The 19,019-nt window shown below is 38.1% G+C and overlaps 1 protein-coding gene across 12 annotated transcripts in view; it reads left to right on the forward strand.

Moving 5' to 3' along the window:
• Positions 1–19,019, forward strand: part of diaph2 (diaphanous-related formin 2) — a 426,471-nt gene that overhangs the window by 300,669 nt on the left and 106,783 nt on the right. For all 12 annotated transcript variants that reach the window (XM_078953946.1, XM_078953948.1, XM_078953953.1 and 9 more), the window contains one exon: positions 3,513–3,636. In XM_078953946.1, the coding sequence (XP_078810072.1) occupies positions 3,513–3,636 (124 nt within the window). The remainder of the gene's footprint in view (positions 1–3,512; positions 3,637–19,019) is intronic.

A 19,019-nucleotide genomic window follows, 5' to 3' on the forward strand; every position in this document is an offset into this window, starting at 1 on the left:
TGATTTTTTTTGAAGAAATACTCAGACATGAAATTCTAAGCATCATTTTTTATACATGTCCTCCATCATCAGCAAAATACCACACCAAAAGCACCAAACACTGTTTATATCAGAGTGCGTCTCTTAAGGTTACTTTGCAGAAATCCGGCAAATTCAAAGTTTAGACCTATAATTATGGTTTAAATATACACAATTTAATCAAAATAGATGAAAGCAATACTTCATTAAGTATCAATATTAACTCTACTTTAATGGTGATGTGAAAATACAAATGTGTTGATGCAGTTTTACTGGAATGAGGATAGTTTTTTTTTTATTGTTTTTCATTCAGGAAATGAAAGATGACATATCACAGCAGTTGATTTGGTTGAGCGATACAGATTTTATGTACCCCAAACTGTTTATTTGAATTGAAAAGGAAACACTTTTAAAATATATCCTATAGTTTATTGTATTTTATCCCATTTGATTTTATTGGACTAAACCATCAGCTGGTAATACTGTCATTATCTTATCTTATTTCTAATAGCCTCTGTGTTCACTATAGTCCCTGTGCTCCACATACATAACCCCATCTTGATAGTTATTTCTTTGGAGATTATATGAAGTATGTCTTCCACAAACACATACAGGTCCTTTTCAGCTATTATGAGTGTTCAATACACCCCCCCCCCCCCCCCTCTATCTTCCTCCTCTATGCTTCACTTGGAATGCCTGCAGTAGGCATTTATGTTGCCTTATTTTGTCCCTTGGAAATTACTGTTATTTTTGTGGTAATTTTACTAATGATATCCCATGATGTTTGTTGGCTCTTTATTATTCAGAGAAAGAAGCATGATGATTAAGTGTATGCATGCGGTCTATAAAAAGAATAAATACATGAGTTTGCTGTCACCACAGTGGTGTGGCGGTTTGCACAATCCTGGCTGGCTTCTCTTTGTGTGACGTTTGTGTGATCTGTCTGTAAGTGTGTGGGTTTCCTCTTTGTATTACTGCTTTTTTTGGTTTGTTCGTTTTTTGGGAAGAACTTGCAGTTCGGTCTGTTATTTGGAACTATGTGTGGGTGTGGGAGCGCATAGATATTTGTTTCTGTGTGGCTCTAAAATGAACTGAAAAACTGCATACATGCCTGGGTTTTAAACCTCCCCTTGCCCAGTGGCGACAGAGGCAGCCCCCTTTGAGCATTTGCTGGATGAGACAGGATAGAACATGTTCGGATGAATTAATAGTGTAAATAATTGAGCCAGCATATTTGTGTCAGTGTGTCTCCACAGCGAGCCATTCCCATATAGTCTCTTTTGAAGTCCCGTGACTTCTCGCTGATCCTGTTAACAGCTCCCCTGAAACACTGTTACAGTCAGCTTGAGCCCCCATATCTTGGCTACTGTAGTTACTATAATCAGTGCCAAACCATTACCCAGTACTATCAGTCAGCCCTCAAGCAACTACAATACTTTTTGTCAGAAACAACAATGGCTGACAAAGACCTCCCCATGGCTTGATGTGAATGTAATTGTCTCTTGTCTGGCATCATTCGCCCACCTCCCTCACTGTTCACTCTCCTTTTCCACCATCAGTGAGGCTAAGATCACAGTGACAGGAGCATACGACTCCCAGAAGCCCCATCAGTGAAGAAACAATTTAAGTGTATGTTTGAATACATGCTTTTTGTCATACCCAGATATCAGCTGTAGACGAACCGGGAAGAAAGGATTATGAACATCCGCCAGTCTATTCACTCAAACTGTTGGCTTTGAAGTTCAGTAATGACAGAACCCGGCCTCCGCACACCCACTGATTTAACTCGCACTTAAAGGCTCCTTGACTCACCAGAGTTTGGAATTTTGTGGACCTGTTCATCCTCAGGAACTTGTATTTTTGTGCTAAAAATTTTCAACAGTTTTTATTTATCATTTTCTCAGAAAAAGGACAAACGTTTTATTAGACTTAGTTTTGGATGTTTCTAAGGGTTTTAATACGATGTTATTTTTCACCATCTGTGACTTTAAAATCATTCTCTTTTTTTTTTTTTTTTTGGAAAATATTGAATGCCTTTGACCCTCTGACTGCAAATGACAGTGAAAATAAAACGATGCTGCTCTTGGGGTTGTACAAATTAGTCAAGCTTAAAATATTTCTCTTTTCAATGCTTTAGACCTTCTATATGTTCTTTCTTTTCCAACTGAAACAAATGCAGTGGCAGAAAATCATTAAATGGCTAAAATAACTGCGTTCCATACAATCAGAGAAATGGATTGGACTGTGGATCAGAGAAAAAATGTCAAAAGAAGTGGTTTTGACTTGGAAAGAAAAGTGCATTTCGAAAAAAATTTTTACTTAAAAAATACTTTGATATTGTAAATTTTAATGCTTTTTCAGCAAAAATAAGAATTAACGGTTAATATATAAGAATAAACGGTTCATATATATAAACATTGTTTCATTTTATTGTTCTTTAAAGCGGTAATAAGATATGAGCTGGGAGACCAGAATGACGAAAACGCTGTCCTTATAACCACCAAGTTCAGACCAACCTTGTTGATGGTGTTGACTTGCATTAGCTGTCCAGGACTTTTTGCTGTTCACACCCTAATGGAAATAAATCAGACTGACTCTTTACGGTCCTGGTTGCATGACTTCCTTGGTCTTTATATGGATTTAATGTAAGAGTTTATGTGGACCAGTTACCCAAACTTTCTTTTTTTGTGCCTTAGTTATGCGAGTTGTCTGCAGGCAAAACATTGGCAAACGGTCGTAGACCACTCAATGAGCCCGTAGAAGGGATTTGTTTTTTCCCCCCGCCTAATCCTGCCTACTGCTGTTGTGCTGTTCAAGTGTTGTGCGCTCTTAATACACTTACCTTCTACTGGTTCGACAACCCAAGAACCCGCAGCACCAGTACAGGCCAACCCCCCGTACTAATGCGACATGCTTAAGCAATACAAAAGAACCAAATACATCTGTGTAATATGATGACTTACACACTTTGATGTTTTATAGCCAACTTTGTCAAGAGAGGAATGTCAAGAGGTCTCTGCAATATGCTATTTTTTCAATAAATAGTTTTGCTGAGAAAGCCCAATCGTGAAATTTGTACATATGCTTTATTACCTGCATTGTTTCCTTTGAGAGTAAACGCATATTTTTCTCAGTGATGTTAAGTGGCATGCATATGGTTATGTGCATTGATGAATCTAAACCTCTTTGAGGAAATCTAAACATGGGACTGTATCCCGTCAGATCCCGTAAGACGTTGCTCGGTGTTTGAAGTTTGTACTTGAAAGACCTGATTTGAATACTGTGGATTCCACAGCAACTCTGCAAACAGTGATTACAGACTGATTAATGAGCACACACAGACACCAATTATGTGCAAAACTGTCCTTACACATGCCTACCTTTCAGGATACGTTGGTTTATAACAAATATATAACTATAACAAACATTTTGAAGAGGTTCATGTTTATTAAATGGTTGATTCTCTGTAATAATGCACTTTTTTTTTCCTGCAGTGTCTGCTGAGATCTTGAAGGGAAGTTTGACTTCCATGGAACGCCACATCCAGAGACTCGAGAACGACATAGAAAACTTCCCAAAAACAGATGACGAGCAAGATAAGTTTGTGGATAAAATGTCCATATCCTTTTTGCCCCTGTGATGTCCACAGTTAACACCGTTTGTTAGTTTGGCCGCACTGATGCGTTAAAGCTCCATTGTATTTTGTCAAAGCAATGTCAAACGTGTGCTGTTTGTGTTTTGCCTGGCGGTGGTAAGCAGTTGCAGTCACATGGTACAATAGGTGGCACCCTGGGGAACTCAGGGAATGGATCTTGCTGCCTTGGTGTGAAATGTTGATCAGATCTCCCTCTTCACTCCTGCCTGTGTCCCAAGAGCAAAATCATGCTCCTGGCTATTTTTTCACTGCTTTGTGCCATGGCTGACTGTCCCCTTGGGGGACTCTAATAGGGGCTCCAGCCCCTCACACCATTTTATCGCCTTGCCCTGATTTTATCTCCTGACCGGTCACACAAGTAGCCATCTTTTCTCCTGGCACTTCTCCTGTTTTGATAACAGAGGGCTTCACTTAAACCCAGGATCTCTGCTCCTAAATTGAATTAGTCATGTCCTTCCCTGTTTCTTTAATGTAATCTTAGAGAGAGGTCAGCTCTGACTCTGTAAGTGGCATCAGTGTTAAGAATTGGGTTAACCGTCAACACCCTAAGGTTCATATGGAATTTGACAAAAGCACTAAGAGAACTGTTCTGTCATTTTTCAGTTCTTTGAAAATTACAATAAAATTGTAAGTTTATATTCAATAGATTAAAACTTTTTTTTTTTCTTGGTTTGACATTCACATTGTTTGTTGAAAGCCAAAAATATCTGTTTACATTCCTATAAAAAAAACTTGTTCCTGCTTCTGGTTCAGAAGCAAAGCAGGTGGTAAAGCTGCTCTTCTCTCCAAGGCTGGTATTCTTAGGCTTTTTGAAGAACTAGAGACTTGGGTAAAAGGACATGTAGAAAATCTGCTGTTCTGCACTCTTTCACTGGGAGGTATTCCTCTCTAGGAGACTGTACAGTAGTTGTGACCAGAAACACCCAAACCTGTCCTCTCCCCTCCTCCAGTCAGCTTACATGATCAAGTGTTAGTGACTGAATATATGCCTAGACTGACTTGAAAGCATGGCTCATGTTTTATCATCTATATTTTATTATAAATCTTTGATACGATTTTCCTCAGCATAGTTGCTAATAAATCAAATGAAAGAAGCACTTGAAGTTATTTTTTTAGCTAGGGTTGGTGGTTCAATGTTAATAATTTATTCAAATGATTGATTGGTAAGTATGTGAAAAGAAAAATAGTGAGCTAAAAAAAAGAAATTGTCTTTTGTGTTGTTCAAATGGCTTATTATTTTGCTAAAAGAGTGCTAATTTCCTATTGAATATTTGGAGTTGGCAACACCAATCTAATGCCCATTTCATCTATCACAAATTTTTGGATGCATACAGATTATATGAGAAAATTCTCACCATTTAATAAAAGAAATTTAAGGAATCTAAGCTTTTTGGCATAGCATTTGGACATTACTGGTAAATAAGTGTCTATGAAAGTGTATTTCCCTTAGCCCACTTGTATAAATTTTGTCACTCAAAACATTTTTCCACCACTTTAAACCTCCAAAGACATCAGATGTTTAGCTTCTCTTGTGCATCACGATGAAACAGATTTACATTCGTATGGAGTAAACACAGAGATTGGGAGAAAAGAAAAGCACAAACTGCTTGGTTTACTTGGCTTTCTGGTACAAACGTTTGCAGTGAGCTTTGGTGTTTGGCTTCTGAGCGCTGAAACGAGCGTCAAATATGGTGCTGTATTTTTGGGTTGACACTTTCATTGCTACACACAAGATAGAAGAGTTAAGGCAACTCTACCTTCCTTACACCTTATCCTGGGATTAAAGGAGGGAGAAACAATGTTGGCTCTTTGAAGCATGACAGATGGGAGAACAAGCACAGCTAAAAGTCATGCATTTGATGCTTGAGCAACCCTGAAAAAGTTAAATGGAGCTCTGTTGTCTTGACTGTCGTTTCCTGTGACGAATGAGTCAGTCTTTACTTGAAAGTGCGTGTGGTGGTAGTAGTTGGGGGTGCTTTTCATATAAATATAGGGAAATCATAACTTGAAGTTCTACTATGAGTATACTTTAAATAAATGAGTCTTGTCAGATGAGTCTTTCTTTTACTCCCAATTCACAAAATATTTTCCTCAGCACCACTTTTTATTTTGACCAATTAGCAAAATATTTGTTCTACTTCTATGTGTCCCTGTATGTCAATGTTTCTTATTTTATTTTACTTGTTGCATATTTTAAAATGTTGATGAAATTGTCATCATCTAATTGTAGTTCTACAAATGTAGCTTAGATGAACATGTGATGACAAACGAAGGAAAGACTTTACTGAAGTGCTTCATTTGATTTTATTTAGCCATATTTTCTCCTTCCATTACTGTAATATATGCAAATTACTGAATGGGGGGTAGGCACATCAGTTTAGTGAGCTCTATCTGTCACAAATAATGGGGGCCCACAAAGGCTGTAGAGTTGAGGCACAGGCCCCCAGAGAGCCTTATTTCACCAAAGAGGCTATTTGCTATCACTTTCACAATCACTAACTGTGCCTCCCTCACACACATGAAAACACACACACACTTGTATGCTCACTTACAGACAGAATTATAGAACTGCTGCAGGAAATGATGAAATGGAACAGAGTGGGACTCTGCACACTGGAATACTGATCTAGTGAGGTGGCTTGATAAGGACCCCTCCCTGAGCAGTTTCATTGTATTAGGTTAATGACCTCACCAAAAATTGAGATATTCTGCTTAACCTTTTATTTTTTCTTGATGCCTGAGTGAGAGCACGTCATTTTCTCCATTAATTCACACACTGATTCAGAATGAAACTGTATGATGCCGCTATGCTAAATCTTATTCCAGTTTTATTCTATCATTTTAAAGCTTGTTAATTTTTATTTTATATAAAGCATAGTAAAAATCCATCATTTTTAAGAGTTGGCCTATTTCTGGTGATCTGCAACCAGATAAAAGATTTATTTCGATCTATAGGAATTGTTAAGAACCTTTGTGCCGCCATTGGTGATGGCAGACTATAAGTTCTGACTTAAGAACTGTTGTTTCTCATCAATTCTGTTTTAATCATCCCCATGCATGACATGAACTGCAGGTGTAAATCTTCAAATTGTCTTAGTTTGTGGATTATTGCACTTTTAATTTTTGGTCTTCTTGATAACGATACTCTCAGCAGTAGCAATAAGTGACTTTAGTCCAGTATGTAACTGCAGGGGTCAATCAATGGATCATTCTAAATCTTTAGAAGCATCGTATACAGGTATAAAAAGTTGTATAAAAAAGAATCCCAATGGATTTTCTTTTGTAATTACTTCATAAGATGAGTTACAATTTCCTTTTTTTCTTTTTTCAGTCGCTAACAAAGTTGGGTGTTATTGTAAATATGCTATCCTGGCTAACTTGTAGCGGTGTAGGACTTTGTTTTTTTACTTTTGCATTACTAACAAAATTTGGAGTTAACAAGTTCACAGTAATTTTGTTTTGCTGGTATCAGTCTGGTTTTTATGTGTTGCAAACAAGGTTGAGAGTTGCAGGTATTGTGAGTACACCAATGGTACTAACACTTCTAACGTAACTAATGTTTAACATCTTACAAACAAGTTCTAGAGTTGCTGTTGAGGCAGTTATTAAAGCCTAAAAAATGGACTTATCTTTGAGTCTGATAGTGTCTCGCCTGATAGTTCGTACGCCTTGTAGACCATTCATTGAGGGTGCACCCTATAATCCGTTGTACCCTCTGGTGTAGAAAATACAGTAAATACAAAATGTACCTTGTCCATGTGTTGATGTTTAAATTCCCAATGCACTAAGTTTACATTTTATTGTGTTTTATTTTTTTTTCTAATTTTTCCAAACAAAACATGACTTACTTGTACCTCTTCAAGCAGTGTTTCCTTACACATACTTGCTGACTGTGTGAAGTAGGGGTAGGACAGGCAATGAAGATATTAATATCAATAATTACCTTATTCAATTGACATTACCTTCACCACCCAGTGCGCGGAAACCAATAGTGTCCTTTGTGTTTGCTTACAGGTGTCTGTATAATGATGACACTTTTGTCCTTGAAAAATGTATCGCTTTGTGTTTCACGCTTTGATAGTCATATAGTTTTGCCATTGCGATGGTAATTTTATTCAAGACTTTCTTGAATAAATTGATTGAATATTCGGTTTGAAAATAGTCTTTTCTTTACCCAGAGAGTAGGTCTAACAGCTTTGTGATTATGTTTTTCACTCCAAGTGGATTATTAGAAGGAATAGGGTACCATTGTAACCACCGTCTCTCTTGTCTAGTGTCTTACACATACTTGTACTGTAGACGCTGAATGAATTGTTTGGTAATCTTGATTAATTTTACACTTCATTTGATAGTTTAAATTTGTTAAATTTGCTTTAATATTCGGAACTCTAGGATAGAAGTGGACCAAACCCCCTGTAAAAGTCACGCAAATCCCACTACTGCTCTTTTAGGAACGGTATTGTCAAAAAACAAGCGCTTCCCTGAAAGGTGTAAAAACAAATAAGATAATCAGTTTCTTCTAACTCCTCACCCCCGCATATATCTTCTGCACTTTTTTTAAGCAAATCTATTTATATATGTCCATCTTTGCCATCGTTAAACTTAAAAAATGTGAAAAAAGTGACAAATGAAATAAAATTCTTCTTTTAACTTTGACATATTCCATAACCCAACATATCCCAATGACATATCCCTCGTCGCTGATGTCCAAACCTGCACCTTACATTACATCCCATTTGGCAATGATACACATAATACCGCTTCAGTTTGAGTGCATTAAATAAAATATCTCAATTATGTATATAAGGATAAAGGTGAATATTTGCTAGGAATTAATGGAAAAATCTACATTTAAGTCTGATATTTTTATTAGATGTCTGTAATTATCAAACAAAGAAAATTAAATTCTGTCTACATGTTACTTGAACAATTCCATAACTTGAACAATCAAATAATGATCGAATATTTGGTCTGCATGTAAATGAGCTCATTTGCTCCCTTTAGTTGGCCTCAGCTGTTTGCTCCACTGGACAGCCAGTGAGGAATTCACACTGAAAAGAACTGCAGGAAAATGAATCTGCCATTGACAAAAGACCCACTTTTGTTTGTTTGATCCACAACAAGGTTTAGGTGACCAAAACACAACTTGGTAAATGAAACAAGCGTCCAAGAAAACAAAATGTGGTGAGGAGGAAACCTTTAGGTTAACATAACTTTGTACAGTAGACAGTTTCAATAAAAACATAACCTTAGTATAATGTGAAAAAAAAAGAAAAAGTCTCAGGCTTTGAATCTCTTGTGAAAACATTTTTGCAGAGAAATGTCTTCTTTATATTGCCGTTTTAGTTCATTAAATTTGTACGCATTCATTTATGCATAGCTCTTTAGGGTACTGTCAAGACTGAATGAGGTTGACTGAGTTCTGGAGCAGACTGCAGCTTAGTCATGCAATAACTTATCCCACCATACTGTGGTGGATTCAACTACATGACTAGTATGATTAGGTGCAAAAGACACTTTTAGTACAAACAGTGTTATTTTCTAAGTAATACCTTTAAGTAACGCAACTTACATTACCGTAACTCTTACATTCCCTAAGAATTTCTTACCATAAACCCATGTTTTGAAGGAACACCACATATTTTACTCATTTACTTTGCAAACTATTGGGTTTTTTAATGAGCCTTATTTTCTTTGGTTTCACCCAACTTTCCCCACACTGCCAGTTTTGAGCACCAGCGCCTCCCACGCACACAGGTTTAGGTCACACTTATTCTTACCTGCTCCAGGGACATCTTTTAATGCCCCCTTCATGGGTTAGAAATTGGCAGAGACATTTACACAGGTACTATTTTTTTGTTGTTCCAGATTCTTCAACCTGATTTAGCTTGCTCTTCAAAGAAAGAAGTTCACAGCAGAGTGTTTATAGATGGCCCTTGTCAAACAGCTAGAGTGTAGACCACTGGCTTCAGGGGATGTTTGTGTACAGCGCTAGCAATCTTTTGTGTCAGCACCAAGCACTTCAGGTCATATAAAAAGACCCTTAGTGAAGCAAGTACAGAAGCCTCCCAAGTTATTCATTTATGCATTTATTTCCTTAAGCTGTGATACGCAGACACTTACTGCCCCTTGATCCATGTATGTTTTTTATCTCAATTGCTATCTTTCTGCAAGCTTCCCAGTTCTCTAGCACCAACTTCAACCAAGTGTGTTTTCTTCTGTTATATGATGCACTTTAAACTGTTTATGCAGTAAAGTAGACAGGAAATATGTATTTTCATTTTAAATGTAGCGCAGATGTAATTTTGAAATACTTTAGTAAGAAAAAAAGGGTTAAATTAACAACTTAAGGGGTAACAAGTATCAATTCAAGAAGGTACATTTAGACCAAAAATGCTCTAAATTCTATATATAGGTCCTTTCTTTACAGCAGGGGTTATGTTCTAAACATAGAATAAAATAAATCCAAAAGGTAGTATTACAAAGGTTTGAAGGCCTTAAAACCCCTCACTACACACTTCCTACAGTTTTCTCAGACAGACATGAACATTTTCACACTTTTCCCTCTTGTTTAAACTGTCAAAGTTCCAACCTTCATAGAAATATAAGTACAATAGTATAGAATGAAAATAAAGATCTGCTCATGATCAAAGATTTATATAAATTTGGCTATTGAACGTATTTTGTACAGGAAGACATAGCAAAAAGGAGACTGATTGACAAGGCCAACAGCTAATCAGGATGCAGAATATGCAGAACCACTGATTAATTAAAAAAGCATGAAAAATTGCAGTGAAATAGACGAGCTGCGAAAAAGGATCAAGGTGATTTGCGATAAAGTGAGGGACTACTGCATGTCTCAATATACAAGTATAAGAGTATAGTGTTTTAGGGTGAAGACACAAGAAACCCTACTACTCTGATAAAAATACAGTTTTTTTTGTAACACTATGGTAGTTTACAACAAAACAAAAAAAAATAGGATTGCACTCAATGGCGCACCATATTGATATAATGTTTACTGGCTTCTTGCTTAAATATTGCAGCTTTCCTTGGAGCTAACCCTAATTCACATGAGACACAGATCAGCAATAAGTTCATTTCCCAAATATTCTAGTTAACTGCTTTTGTCAGGACAAGACCTAAGTTGCCATTGTCCTGCATTTCCTAACATCTTCCTGCCAGACAGTCCATTTCTGTGCCCCCGGGTCATGTGAGAGAGATTGTCCTAGAAGTTTGCTGGTCAATATCTTGTTAGGCTGTGACACTTGGCCCCATGTGGGAGTTCTGTTAACCAGTAGAGCAAGCTTGCACACTGCAAGGACTGAATCCTCTGGAGGCCTGGCACAGGGGCAGAGGGGGTTCATCCAGGATGTACTCTAGATGCCTTTGCTCCTGGTTGAACAACAGTTGGACTTGACTGTTTAGCCCTCCGTGACCTAGCAGTCATGTAGTACGTCCTCTGGGATCTTCTATGTCCAGTAGGGATTCAGATTGCTCATCCTTAGATATAAATGTGCCTACTTTTGCCACCTTTGTTTGAAAATCTCATGACTACATGTGTAAGTTTAACTCTACACTTTAAGACATTTTCATTTCCCCCTTTTGTCTTTAGCCCCTGGAAACTTTTCTGGTGCTTAAAATCTAAATCTAATCTTAAAAAATTATATATATATATATATATATATATATATATATATATATATATATATATATATATATATATATATATATATATATATATATATACAAACATATATCATGAACAAAGCTAGATGTCAGAGCTATTGGCCCCAAAGTCATGTTTTTAATTAACATAGAATGTTTGATTCTCATGGCAAACATGAAAATGTACTTTTGTCCTTAGAAAATAGTTTGTCTTGAAAGGAGTACATATTGCCTTTATATTTAGCATGCTTTATTTATCAGTTAATCTGTTTTATCTTGGTGTTTCCTTGTGTAGTTTAGCAGCTGTAAAGCCTTTCCACTATTGACCCAGGTCTCTGCTGATTATTTCTGCTCTGCTGAAAGTCAGGCTAAGGTCCCAGTGGCAGAGGTTCCAATCTGCACCTCATTACTTTCCCAAAAGGCCCAGGCTTAGTGCAGGGTAATAGACAGAGGCCCAGCTGCCCTCATTTGTCATGGGCTCCTGGGTCTGATGCAAAGCCCCCCTAGAGCACTTGTTGCTGGGCTCTAATCCTGCAGTAGACACCAGCCACGCTACTCTGCTTAGCCATTCCCAGTCAGTGGCGTCATGGCTCATGATTTCACTTTCATTTGATGTTTAAATGAAAACCCTGTGACTCAGGTGAACAGTGTGCCCATTGATGGCAAATTATTCTGTCAAATTCAAGTGGGGAGGGAACGTGACTGGAGTTACTTTGCAAATAAATAAGAGAAACATAGATTTCCCTGTTTTCACTCTTTGAATTCACAATGAATGATGGTTCAAGTAAGTCTTCTTTAATGAAAAGCACACACTGCAACAACTTGGATTATTTGCTGTATGTTTTTTCATATTGTTGGGGAAGAACTATTTTTATAGCTTTTTAAGGCCCTGCCACATTTGGGGGGACTTGACATCTAGTCAGTAATGTATAAATCTCTTTTCTATTGCACAAAAGTATATCAAAGTTAAACCTCTTAATCTGAAAAGGTCAGGTGTCACACAGGTCTGGAGGAAGTGTGGTGCTGACATCAGAAAACTCTCAGCTGATAAAACTGTTCACGTTTAACAAATAAAATATAGATTTGCTGTGACTATATAGAATAGGGATGTCCAAACTTTTTTGGCACGTGAGCTACTTTGAGACGACAATGTCCAAAAGATCTACCTATAGACAGACAGACAGACAGCCAGATATGAAGTTTAATAATGGTATTATGAATTATTACAGTACACAAATATATATGTATATCAACTAAATATCTACTTGTATTGTATTATATGTATTATTATATTATACTTGATATTTTAGTATTAACAGATGAGATGTTTTTTATAAAAAAGCAGCGACTATTGTATTTCATGCTCTGCTGTTAACCGCGCAATGGGGAGCACGGCATTTCGCTGCTGGCTCCGTGGGCAACGCTCGAGAAGCACGTGCTACTGGAAAACACTGCTGCCTTAGTGGGCTTGGATCCATCGGGCGGGAATTGGCCAGCAGAATCCACCGTGGCAGGACAGCTGTGTCAGAAGGGAGGACTCCAAATCAAGGAGGCACGCTGGGCGATCCGATCGCGCCTCAATAAACACTCCAGTGGGCCGGAGTGGTCTTCTGCCGGGGACTTGACGTGCCGTAAGCGACTTTCTGATGACAGACAGAATTTGCACTCAGTGTATGTAAACACGCATGTGCAGTGACATATGTATCATAGGATGTTCGATTGGCCGTTCTGCATGTCAATCAAGTCACATACTTCTCGGTGAGGATTTTAATTCGCTGAAAGGTTTTTTAGAAGTATATTTTTATTTTGTTTGATTTTTTATCTTTGCTGGCCTGCGATCTACCTTCATCTCCTTAAAGATCGACCGGTCGATCTCGATCGACGTAATGAGCACCCCTGATATAGAATATGGCCTGTTTTTGATTAGTACCTTAAGTGACCTACAGGTTTTCCTCTATACTCAGGCATACAGGCAACTTCATGAATCATTAAATTCATGTAAGTGTCTTAGCCCTGTGGTTTCCTAACAAGCACAGTCACAGAGATTGTAAAAATAACAATTTTAGATACACTAATGTCTGTTTTCTGTAGAAATCACTGCACTTGTTCTATAACGGGTCTTTTTTCCTAATATGTCTATTAAAAAGGGGGTTGGGTGGATGGGAAATCAATCAGTATTTATTGAAAAATATTTACATTAGGTTAAGGACAGTCCTTATATTATTGTATTAATTATGCTCTAATCCACTCAGTAGTTTATAACCTTAAAGTTGTGTGTTTTAGAACCTCTATAGGCTCTCCCACCTGTTACTGCGACCAGGCTGCTGCATTTACAACAGACAAATGGTCCATATTTGAATGTTAGGTGTGCAACTTATCATTTATCATTTTGTCAGAGAAAGATGGCTAACCCCACATTAAACCTAATTTCTTGAAATAAGAAATATTTAAGTTTGACGAATACTATTCAAACAGCAGGAAGGTTTATCCCAAGCAAGTGTACTTCATTCCACACTATTGTGCTTGAGAGATTTGTAACTCCTGCATCATTCAATATTGTTCCCTAACCAGCTTGCTGTGGACAACCTCAGTAGGAGTATTCTAACGAATGTTTGCATCAAACAGATGCTGTAGATAGATCAAGGTTGGGGGCACCTACACTTCATTAGCATTATTCTAATAGCCAACAGGCCAGAGCTTGTAAGCACTTGAGATTCTGCCTATAATCACATGACTCATTAGCCGTCCCATAAGGTTAGTCAGGTTGCACAAAAGGTCAACCTTATATGCACTATCTAACTGGTGTCTCATCTACCACATTAAAGGCCTTTTGTTGGCTCTGTCTTTAAAAAAAATAAAAAAAAGACAAGCAGTTTATCTGAAATACTAAAGAGGATGTCATGATTGATATTTAACTGGCTAGCACTGTGCCGTTACAACCCATATCTCGACCTGGAGTAAGCCTGCCCCTTTCCCATCATCCATCTGTTCACACTCTCTTCCGCTAGCTTACAGTTCCTCATTACTCCAACCTAACATTAGTAGTGCAACAACAATAGCGAGCAATATTGGAACAGTTTAAAACCCTTTGATGCGCAACATGGGTCAAAAAGGACCCGGCTGAGTTTTTATTTTTTATATTTTTGCAATAAATTAATATTATCATTCAGCATTTAAGGTTTTCCTCAATTAACTTGTTTTAGACCATCACACATGATTATTTTATTTTTTCATTTCTAACTTTTTGTATAAAAACTGTTTTTGTATCACTACCCCTCTAATGCGTAACATGGGTCCAAAATGACCCACATTCATTTTCTATGGTATTTCTCATATGGCTCAGTATTTACACAGCATAATTTTGAAATAAATTACATGTAATCATTTATTCCTCCATATGTGTTCAAAATATCTTGTTTTCTGTGTCTCTTGAGCACCATGCATGATAACAAAGCAGTGGATGACAATAGTCAGAAGAAGAATCCAGAATTCGTGAATGTGCATGAATGTCCTGGTGATGGTCAGAGGGACCGTAGGGGCCAACTGACAGCCACGCCTCTGTCAGTCTTCCCCAGGGCAGCTGGGGCTACAACAGTAGCTACATGAATGAAGAATGAATCAATAGTGGACACATTGTAAGTACTGTGACCATCTGGAAAAGTGCAGATGAATCCAATCCATTATTATTATTTTCAGGCAGTGGGAAAATGTAGATTTAAAATAACAAACATAGCCAACATCCAGCCTGAAGAGAGCATCAGACAGGAGGGCCAAAAGAAGAGGAAGAGGTGTGCGATCTGCCAAGTTTCCTAAGACAGAAAAGTCAAAAGATGGTGTTTTCTCTGCACCAGACCTGTGTGCAGAGAACAAATATCACATTATAATTTGTGAGAATGTTAAAACGAAGGTCGCAATTGGTTAAACAGATGTGCCACACCAGTTCAAAGTTGTTAAAATACTGATAGAGGTATGTATTACAAAATGAAAATAACCATGTTTTAATTAAAGAAATAAATGTTTGGCCCCAACTCATTGCTAAATATTACTTCAAAACGAATGTTATTATTATAGTATCAGGTAATTTGATCAAAATCACACTTGAATGACTGGGTCGTTTGATCCATTTCTTGTAAAAAACATTATTATCCATTAAGTATGAAAGGAAAAATGTAAATGATATTTTGGGTTAATAAAAAACAAGATATGTAGAGGATACTTGGAATATTCATCAATAAAAAATATATATTTTAAACGATATACAAAATAAAAACTCAGCCATCAAAAGATTACATAGAAAATGAATGCGGGTCATTTTAGACCCATTTTGCGCATTAGAGGGGGTGTGGATATAATAATAATAATAATAATGGGTTGGATTTATCTGCGCTTTTCAAGACACTCAAAGCGCTTACAGTGTCCATTATTCATTCACTCCTCATTCATACTTGGTGATGGTAGCTACTGTTGTAGCCACAGCGGCCCTGGGGCAGACTGACAGAGGCGTGGCTGCCAGTTCGCGCCTACGGCCCCTCTGACCATCACCGGGAACATTCATGGACATTCACACACCAGTGGAGCCACACTGGAGGCAAGGAGGGGGAAGTGTCTTGCCCAAGGACACAATGACATTTTGGCTGGTGGGAGCTGGGATCGAACCGCCAACCCTTCGATCATTGGACGACCCGCTCAACCACCTGAGCCACTGTCGCTGAGATATGTTGCACATCAAAGGGTTAAACCAGATGGCAGCTCACGAAGAAAGCAAAGACTTAAATGGATGAGCCAACTGGAATCTGGAATCACTTCTGCTCCCCAGGAAAGAAGAAGAAAGAGGGAAAATACATGAATCCCATGCCACCAAACAGAGGCATGGAGAACTAAATGATGAATAAATTATCAAGAGTAACCCTTGTGCTATCTTAGATGAACCTACCCTAACATTGACGTGTTATCCCTACCATGACAAAGGTGGATAAAGGTGGAAAGATTTCATGTAATCCATGGACACCAGTGAAGATCACAAATCATTGAAGAAAAAAGGTTTAGCACACTGTCTAGTGGGTCTAGATGACCCAACTCCCAATGTTAAAGTGCCTAGGATAGCACAAGGGATAAAGGAGAAGAGAGGCAGATGAAAATAGAGGACCGAACCCCAGTGCACCATACTTTCCTGAGCTTTTCACTTCTGGCAGCCTACCGATGGTTAATTGTTATTGTTATTAGATAGAATTCAAACGTGTTAATAGTTGGTGGGATTGCAAGTGAGCTGCCTGATCATGTCCAACTTCACTCCTCTGTAACTGCCCTTCTCCAGCTTTGACAAAAACCACACATCCTTGTGTGTACATGACTTCAGGCGATCTCCAGGCTGCCCTAAACACAGCCTGTCAAGTGATTACCCGAACCTGTTGACTGAATTTGCCTGCTTTAGTGCAATTAGGTACTTCATTATGCAAGTAAAGTGCACTAACTGTTTCACATTTGCAAATTGCTTTTACGATACTTTTTATGGTTGACATTAGCATTGGCTTGAAAAAAAATGGGGTTGATTTGGCCCTGAGGAATTGAGTCTATACATTTTTTAATTGAATATGTGCCAACGTTGCCAGCATGTCTCTGTGCTCTCAGTTCTGCAACATTTTAGCGGTATAGGACATTTAAAGGCATGAGAGATCTCTAATTAAAATGAATCTATGACGGTCAGAAACACTAACAGTTACAAACGGCAATCTGATGGCAGTCAAAAGGGGATTCTCCATTAATTGGCGAAATGTGGCTCATCAATCACGCAGACGGGGAGTGCTGCAAAGACAGCATCCTTTCAGAGTCACCCACTGAGGGCGGTTGTTTTTGGGAGGGGAGCGTGTTGTTTGTCTGAGGGACACAGTTGAGTGGAGGAGTAACAGTTTCTCCTCTATACCCCCCCCCCCCCCCCAACCCCCCACCCCCTTGACTGTTTTCACCACATGTGGCTCTCAGTAGAAATCGCTCCGACTCAGTCTGACAGGCTTTGTTTTTCCGTGTTGCATGTCAAATGTGGATTGGCTGTCATTCTCTGCCAGTCATGGTAGAGGGGAAATTGTCAAAACATACTTACATTGCAGCTTTCAGTAGATACTCTTCACTGAGGACATATGCAGAGAGGGTTGTAACTCTATACAGTTCCAAGACGGCTAATATTCATTTCATTTCCTGCCTACGAGAATTTTTCAACTTTTATATCAAGAATTACTGTTTTTCTTTTAACTGACAGTCAAACCCAGGTTCATCTTAGCTGGTACATTAAATTTGTTTTTGTGGTTTTGTAGTTAAAATTCTTATTTTTTAGAACTAAGAGATGGATTTTGCACAGTCTTGACAAGGGCATGTGGCATTCATGTCTTTCATGCCTACCAATCCAGGCTGAGATGTCTGTAATGTGGGGTAACATGACGTGTCTGCCTACAGCTCATTACATGACTGAATGCTTCGTCAATCGCACCAATCAATGGGCTTCTTCTAGTCTCTATTTCGCTGGCAAGACTTCAAATCATTATTGCTCTATGTTGCGTTTCTGCTTCATTTGTGCGTCAATTTTTTTCTCTTTTTTTTTCGTTATATCTCCAAGGCACGGGCTTCCATTGCCACTGGGGCTGTTTTCTCACATAATGTGTGCTGGTATTGCATGTTGATATGCTCATTACTTTTTTTTTCCAGTGCATTAAATCCGTAATGTGACAGGCTTGTCACAGAAAATAAAGTAATCACATCTGTCTTTATGTCTTTTATCAGCAGGGAAATGTCTGCAAGTCAAAACAAAATCCATGCTTTTTGGGAGTTTTTATTAACTTCTAATTAGCAGCATGGATAGGCAGGGGTGACCCCAGGATGTGAATCTGCTTTTTCTTGGTCATGTCTCATTGGTGAGTCACATTACAGTGGATGGGCCAGTTTTCTGTTAAGGAGACCTTCTTGCTGGTGCAGAGAAGCATTTTAGTTGTTGCTTTGTGCAGCTATAACAAGGGCATTAAAATTATAATGGATCAGTCACATAAGTGGGTCACCACCAGCACCACCCCCATACCTTTTTGCTAGCTTTTGTTCACTGTCGCCCGCTCACACAGCATTCTGCTGGTGGATCCAAAGCTATGCAATTTAACAGCAACTAGGAGGGGTAAAACCTGAAACTGCCATCTGACCTTGAACTCATGTCCTTTGATGACTTAGGGTTTATCCCTGAGCTTTTCTACTTTGATATCTGGGAGATTTTCTTCATAGGTAGGAAATGTATGCAGCATATACACCATTGCTCTGCTTAGTCTTTTTGTCTTATTTGTAATGAGGATTTCCATAGAGGTGGTGTAAATGTAAATGGAGACAGCTGTTAAAAGACATACAGTACATGAAATTTATTCTATACAGAGCTGTTCAGATGAGAACACCCCTATGCATCAAAGCAAGCCTTGTTTTTTCTATATCGCATCACAAATCTGCTGAGTCAAGTTCAAATTTTGTTAATTTGTTTTCAAATTAACCTACATTACATTACAATTTTGCACTTTTTCTTTACATATTCCAAAAATGTACATTATTTTGATTCACGTTTTTACCCTTTTGTATGTGAATGTTTGAGTACTCAGTTGATTCCTAGAAAGCCTAACGCAAAAAAAAAATCCTTCTCTCTTAAAAGGATGCAGAT

This window comes from Oryzias latipes, chromosome 10 (assembly GCF_053564925.1).
Source record: "Oryzias latipes strain Hd-rR chromosome 10, Olatipes_Hd-rR_3.1".
Taxonomy (NCBI): domain Eukaryota; kingdom Metazoa; phylum Chordata; class Actinopteri; order Beloniformes; family Adrianichthyidae; genus Oryzias; species Oryzias latipes.